The sequence below is a fragment of the Orycteropus afer genome, unplaced genomic scaffold, assembly GCF_000298275.1.
Source record: "Orycteropus afer afer isolate SDZICR_OR568_19922 unplaced genomic scaffold, OryAfe1.0 scaffold00749, whole genome shotgun sequence".
Taxonomy (NCBI): Eukaryota; Metazoa; Chordata; class Mammalia; order Tubulidentata; family Orycteropodidae; genus Orycteropus; species Orycteropus afer.
In genome coordinates this window covers 685,262-692,482 of record NW_006922336.1, presented here as the reverse complement: position 1 = coordinate 692,482, position 7,221 = coordinate 685,262, and the positions used below count along the sequence as shown (strand labels likewise).

Genomic DNA, 7,221 nt, shown 5'->3' with positions numbered 1-7,221 from the left:
CCAGGTCCCCCACCCCCAGCTTTTTCTCTGCTTTCCCCTCCATTCCTGCCACTTGGGAGGGGTGTGGCCTGGGTCCCTTGCCTTATCTGGATCCCTGCCACTGCTTCCTCATGGTATCACTAGTATAGTTAACACCATCAAATTGTAGAATAATCTAATCCGGATATATTTTTAACAAAACAAAATTGTGTTTGAGATTGTTTTCTCCTCAGATAGGCTAATTATCTCCCCTGTCAAGTGGAAGATGACATTCTTTGAAGTAAGTCCTGTATGTCATGATAGATGCCAAGTAGTTTTAATGGTGCATCAGATACTTAGAATATCTTGAAAAGAGGAGAAAGTTGCATCTCTACAATAACATCTATGAAATTTAATCTTTAATTTGAAGAACAACCAAATCCAAAACCAAATCAGCTGCATCATAAGCCACTTAAATTCCAACTTTATTTTGACAAAACATATAATGTAATTGTCATCTCAAGTATTTTTGAGATGTGAAGAAGGTATGGGAGTAGAAATGGAATAAAGTAAGAACTGAATTAATGAACTCAGTAGCATGGCATACACACACACACACACTCCAAAAGATTATAAACCATAAGTCAAGAAGTAAATCTTATGTCAAATAACCTTTTACAAATGATTTTAATCATTTGTAAAAGGTTGAAATTAAATTTAGTCTTTTGCTTATTTATAGGGAGAAAGGGGTTGAATTTTTATTTGTACTAAAAGGCAAATATTAGTATTCTTGGGAAAGACTAGCCTGGTGGTTTTTTGGGGTGAAGATGATGATAGTATAATTAAAAGAATATTAATCATTGAATTTTAATCTAGTGCCTTGTATTTACCACTTTTTTATATATGTGAAAATTTCATTTTATCAAAAGTGTGAAGTATGTGGTCCTCATGAGACTAACTGGAAAATGAAAAAGTAGCTTCTTTTTCAATTCAACAGTATACTATTTATTAAGCACCTGCTATGAGGTATGTTTCTGGCATACAGAAATGAATAAGACATAGCTCCTGCCATCAGTGAGCTTCAGAATTGCTGGATGTCATAAGACAACTGAAAGTCTAAACTACTTTTAAGAAAAAACATTGTGCATAAAAATACTCTTTAGAAAGTGTGTGGATAAACTCATGCCACTGTACAACTACACACAAGGCTGATCCCATACAACTGTAAGTACTGTCTTGTATTAACTTGTCCTTAAGCCTCTAGCTAGAAGATACCCTTGTAGAAGATACCTATACACTTGCTACAGTCATAATTTGGTATTTGTAGGCCATTATGAACAGCAGACATATATGCATTAATTGATTCAAGAAATATTTATTGAGAGCCTGCATGTGTCAAGTACTGTTCTGGGTACTGGGGATACGGAGATAATAAACAAAGCATCTGTCTTAATGATGCCTATATTTTAGTGAGGAAGACAGACAATAAATAGGGACACAAATAAATATATGTCAAGTAGTAATGTGCTATAAAACAAAAATAAGTAAGATAAGAAGTTAGAATATTAAACATGGTGGGGATGAGGGCTGCTATTTTGGATAAGATGGTTGGGGATATAAGTACTGAATTTAGAACCCTTTTAAAGAATATTGACAATGAAGTTATTTAATATTAAGCTACATATTCAGGACCTTACCATATTACCAATGCTTTAAAATAAGAAAATATAAATAAGGGGATATTTGGCCCAAGGTGAATATTCTAATAAAGGTGTCACCAGTTGACATTAATGCATTTAGAGGGAAATAAGAGTAGAAATGTATAAACACTAATTACAAAATAGAAATTGGTGACTCCTCAATTACAAAGACATGGTAAGAAATAAATAAGCCAAACAAATTCTATACTTAAGTCTCAGAATGCTTGAAAAACAGTGTTTTGTTTTCTCCCCACAATTTCACACAGACAAGATATCTATCTATCTATCTATCTATCTATCTATCTCTATATATATATATATATATATGTATGTATAATGTTTTAATGCTTGTTTCTGTGGAGGAAACGGATGGTGGTGGGTTGCTTAAAAGTATTTTTAGCAAATGATTACTTCACAATCAAACTTACATCTATTTAAAAAAGAAGGTGAGGTTTTAATATTATGTGTGCATGTATATGTATGTGTGTGTGTGTGTATATGTATATATACATATACACACACACGCGCACATTGTAGGATATATGCATGTATTTCTTGGAAGGAATTTTGGGCAACCTACATACATAGTGATACCGCCTCGGAAACCCAAGGAGGGATCACTATGAGTCAGATCCAACTTGATGGCAGTGAGTGTTTTTTATACATATATAAGTGTGTGTGTGTGTATACAAGCTTCCTCCACTATCCGAAAGTACAGCATTCCCAAGAATTAACCTCAAATGGCATAAAGTGAAGAAGCAAATGTGGCAGAGGATGGATATATATAGGTTTTCCCTGAGCTACCAAATAACCATATAGCCATCTAATTAGGTAGCTGTACAGACCTGTCCAGTGATAGAAGAAAGGTGACAGAAAGAAACATCAACTTTGCTTAAGCATGGATTATTGAAATGGATGTTCTGTCAAAAGTACTCAGCACTTGAAAAAGTCAGCTATTTTTGTGGACATCTTTTTTTCCCAATATGGCAATATAAATTCCAAGACATATTTTCAAATGGACTTTAAAATTAAAAATCTTTTTTTTACAATGAATTTTTTGGATTCTGGTACATTTTTATACACTTGACAAATAGTCGATGAGTTTGGCTTTTTAAATGTTTCTTTAAAATTAGGTACAGCTGCAGGTAGCCATGACTGAGTCCACTTTACTTTTAAACTGATCAATCTAGAAACTTCAGTGACATTATTCTCTAAGCATCAATGTGGAAAACTTAGAATTCTAAGTCTAACTGACTTTCTAAGTATTTTGAAATTTAAGTAACACTTTACCTGTTCATATCATCAAGATGTTCAGCAGCAAAATAAAAGCTTTTGATTTTAGGATGACAGGCTTTGAAGGCACTACAAAAGGAACCAAAGAACATTTATTTTATTTCAAATTTGGAAATAAGTTAAAACCAAATAATTTTATGGGTAAAATTACCTCAACATCTAACCTGCATTCACATACATAATGCTTCTATCATGATGGCAGGTATCAGTAAGAAAATCAGTTTTCTGCCCACAAAACTGTTTTCTCACTACCTCAGTTTATGAGCATTTGAGAAGTATCCTGTAATTTATAAGCTAGAAATTAAAATAACCCTTCCTTTCCCTCCCTCTCCCCAAATAAAATGCACTTACTATTTCTTCCGGCATTCACTGGCTCTATCAATTTTAAATTCAGGCAGACTGATGAATCCTTCTGCTTTTTCATCCTAAAGAGGCAATAGTCTTGTTTAGGATATTAAAACAAAGCTTGAAGTGGGAGATACTATACACTATGCCTTGAATATCTATACATCTACTCCTCCTTTTTCAACTATCTCATTATCCAATATTTCACATTTATAATGATAGTAAAAAATCTATTATCCTACTATTTTGTGCATTAATGACACCATGTCTGCCAGTAATGAATGCTGAGGTGTGAGATGAGAGTAACATTGGCTGTGACAGTTAAGGTTATATGTCACCTTGGCTGGGCCCTGATTCTCAGAGGCTTGGCAGTTATGGAATGATGTAGTCATCCTCCATTGTGTGATCTGATGTGGTCATCCTCCATATTTGCATAATGACAATTTTTGCTTATGACTTGGTCTTTGGAACCTAAGCATGGCATTAAATGAGGAGTGGGGGTACTAATAGATCTGTTCATTTAATTCCTCAAGTCTGACATTTGAACACTAGAATTTCACTCTTAGATATTATATTCAATTAAATTGAAGATTTATTTTGAGCACATAGAATACTATAAATTAGAATATGTACAGAACCTGTGAAAATTCCTTTTATATTACAATTATAGAAAATTCTTTAATTCTCAGTGAAGTATTTTATCAATATTTTCTCTTCAGAATGCATAAATTTTTATAAAATGTGAAATCACTTTAGTCCACATTTACCACAATTTAAAATATTCTGTTTTAAATGTTCAGATGTTAAAACACGGGGAAACTTACTAATTCAACTTCTCTTCCACCTCCAAAAAAATCTCTTATCTGTTAAATCCTCCTCTCAGCAATATTAGATTAGAAAAACAAGATATGAAAGTTACCAAAAACCTTATGTTAGATACAAGTTATCCCTACTAGGCTAAGACTACCTCTGGCAAAACCCTTTAATCATTTTGTTCCTTCTCATGCTCAGGACCAATTGACTCTTCCAAATCTGTATTTGATCTATGCTATACCAGTCCTCAGCTCCTTATATATCAAATTCAAATGATACCATATCCCATCCATTACCTCAAAGGAAAAAAAAAAAAGATTTCTTTGATGTACTGGAGAAGAGCATAATCTCATTTTTTAAAATATGTGTATATATATTTCATATACATATAATCTAAGATTTTATTGTGCATATGTGTATATGTTTTTTGTGTATAAATAAATAAAAAATATTTATTTCAATGCTACACTTCTTTCCAAAACTTAATAAAAATCTGACAACCGATAGTGATTGAAATGTGTGTGCTATGAAAAAGAGCAATATTAAACTTTCTCAATATTTGAATTTTTTTTTTATCTTGAGGCAAATACCACTTCTTCAAATCCTTTTTGAACTATTTTAAATGTTTTTTGGGGTAGTTATTATTTCTTCATAATGATGTAATAAGGATTATTTTAAAACTTTTTTTCCCAAAAATAAGTGTCACAATACACAATAGGATATTTCCTACAATATATACAATTAAATTATTCACTCACCTCTCACAGGGCTAGCATGGTAACAATAACTCTCTGATTGAAACTGAGCTACTGTTCAATAAAAAGGGTACACAGGTTTTCATCATTTAAACTTTTAAAGAATATAATTTAGTATAGAGGAACAAATCTATAAGTAATCTTACAAACAGAAACATAGTGACACTATATCTTGTTACTACTTGACTGGCATATAAAAAGTATTTAATAAATGTTTGTTTATTATATCTAAAATAAGACCCATTTAATGAAATAGAGGATTTTTATTTTTAGGAAATTGTGTGATTACCACAAAAAATATATAAAAAATACAAAAAACAACCAAATCTTTCTATATAGATAATATAGACATTTACATTAAATAGCAAAATATTAATTCAAGAATGTAAAATGAAAAAGTCAATTTGAAAAATACTACTCATGATATATATATTTATTGAGCATTTACTTTGTGCCTGGTATTGTTTTAAGTGGGCTTTACAGGCATTGATTCACTTAATTAATATGATAGCCCAGTAAGACAAGCACTATCATAATCCCCATCTTTCCTCAGATGAGGAAACTGAGGCACAGTAACTCAGGTAGTACAATTTCTGAATCCACTCTCTTAACCATAACATAACAGAACAGAACATTACCTGTCTAGGAAATATAAAATTCTCTAGATAATGTATGTTATAATCACAGACATTAAAATGTTAAATTTTATTTCAAAAATTAATCTTCAAATGCAAACTGATGAATACCTTAATATATTAACATAAAATAATTCAACCAACACACAATATTAACCCATTTACAGTTTTTGATAAAATAAGTAATGATGGAAAGTATTATTAAAAAAAAAAAACAATAAAGTTAACTGACAGAAGGCTATGGCTAAAGAATCAAAGCAAATGTAGAGTTGAGGGACAATCAATGAATGAGGTTTATCTGCTGTGATAGGTGGTAGGCTGTGATAAGATTCTCTGGAAATAAAATCGGAACTCATAAGAACTATTCAGATGTATTATATACCACCCTTCCCCTAATTGGACAAATGAAATGAATACTTGCAGATATTTTCAAAACTAGTCTACTACTATTTTTTTTTAAGAAAAACTGACAAATTTAGATTATATTAATTTATTTAAATTACTAAAGGACTTCCCTAAATAATAACAAAAAAAAATTGAAACTGAACAGAAGCAAGACATTTAAAAATCTGTATCAAATTTCCAGTATATTCCTATAGTTAGGCTATTGTTTGAATTAATTTATTATTTTTGGTTAGATACGTGGAATTTTACTATACTGTATATGTTTCAGGTATGTTGCTACCTTACAATAATTGAGACAAATATTTTTGAAGAACTCCAAAATGCAATTATGCTAAGAGGGCAGGCTGAAAAACCACTAGCAGATGCATCCTAAGCTAGTGTTAAAGTGATTTTTAAGTATAAGTCTCAATATGGTGAGGTCTTTTGTTGTTAAACATAGAAAATGGATGAGAAAAGAAAATGTTTCTATGTCTTACCTCCTCATTAATATACCAATATAAGGATGCATCCTTTAGGACAAACCAATATTTCTTCCATTTCTGTGAAAAATAACTCTTAGCGTCTTTCTTTTTCCAGAGCCAGCCCTCACAGTCACCACGGCCAAGATCTTTACAAGAAATTCGTCTTTTACTCTTGCCTGCTATAGGACCTAAAGATAACAATGAGTGAAAATGTTCTTTAAGTTTTGTACAAGGTATGAGGTTAGAAGATTAATCTATAAATCACAAAAATAAGTTTGGGACTTAACCTCAACAATTCTCATTTTAATACTCTATCAGAATAGAAAAATATGGAAAATTTTAATACCTCTTATACCATAAAACTGACACATAATTTAATCAGAAGCATGTAATCCCAGTCTCAAACCCTGTTGAGACTATTTATTGTACAAGGTTTTTTGTGTTATTATTGAGCTGAAGGAGAAGCTGGTCTTGGGAGTTTCTGTACGAGGGGATTAGGCTCTTCCAGGCTACACAGAAGTGTGCTGGTGGTTGTTACAGTGCAAAATAGCAGGTAAATGCTTCATTTCTTTTTCTTACCTTTGCTTTTCTTCTTTGATTTGTGCTGCAGAGAAGACTGCTGAAATGTCTGAAATCAAAGATAGAGAAGACTGTTATCTGATATTCAGGGTGCCATCCAATCCAAAGTGCCACCATGCCACACACAACTCCCAAAAGCTATGACTTTAAACCCTGGTCAGAGAAAGTCTCCACAGCTTCAAAACAAATTTATATATATTATCTCTGGTAGTGTAGTGCCTAAGGCACTTGACTGCTAACCAGAAGGCTGGCTGTTCAAACCCACCAGCCACTCCTC

At 32.0% G+C, this 7,221-nt stretch overlaps 1 protein-coding gene across 1 annotated transcript in view; it reads right to left on the bottom strand.

Annotated features, from left to right (window-relative positions):
- The window catches only part of CNKSR2 (connector enhancer of kinase suppressor of Ras 2), a 472,642-nt gene that overhangs the window by 100,053 nt on the left and 365,368 nt on the right, over positions 1-7,221 (bottom strand). Inside the window, exons 16-19 of the mRNA XM_007957427.1 lie at positions 6,945-6,993; positions 6,381-6,553; positions 3,303-3,376; positions 2,949-3,020 (exon numbers count right to left, since the gene is read on the bottom strand). Coding sequence (XP_007955618.1) covers positions 2,949-3,020; positions 3,303-3,376; positions 6,381-6,553; positions 6,945-6,993 — 368 coding nt within the window. The remainder of the gene's footprint in view (positions 1-2,948; positions 3,021-3,302; positions 3,377-6,380; positions 6,554-6,944; positions 6,994-7,221) is intronic.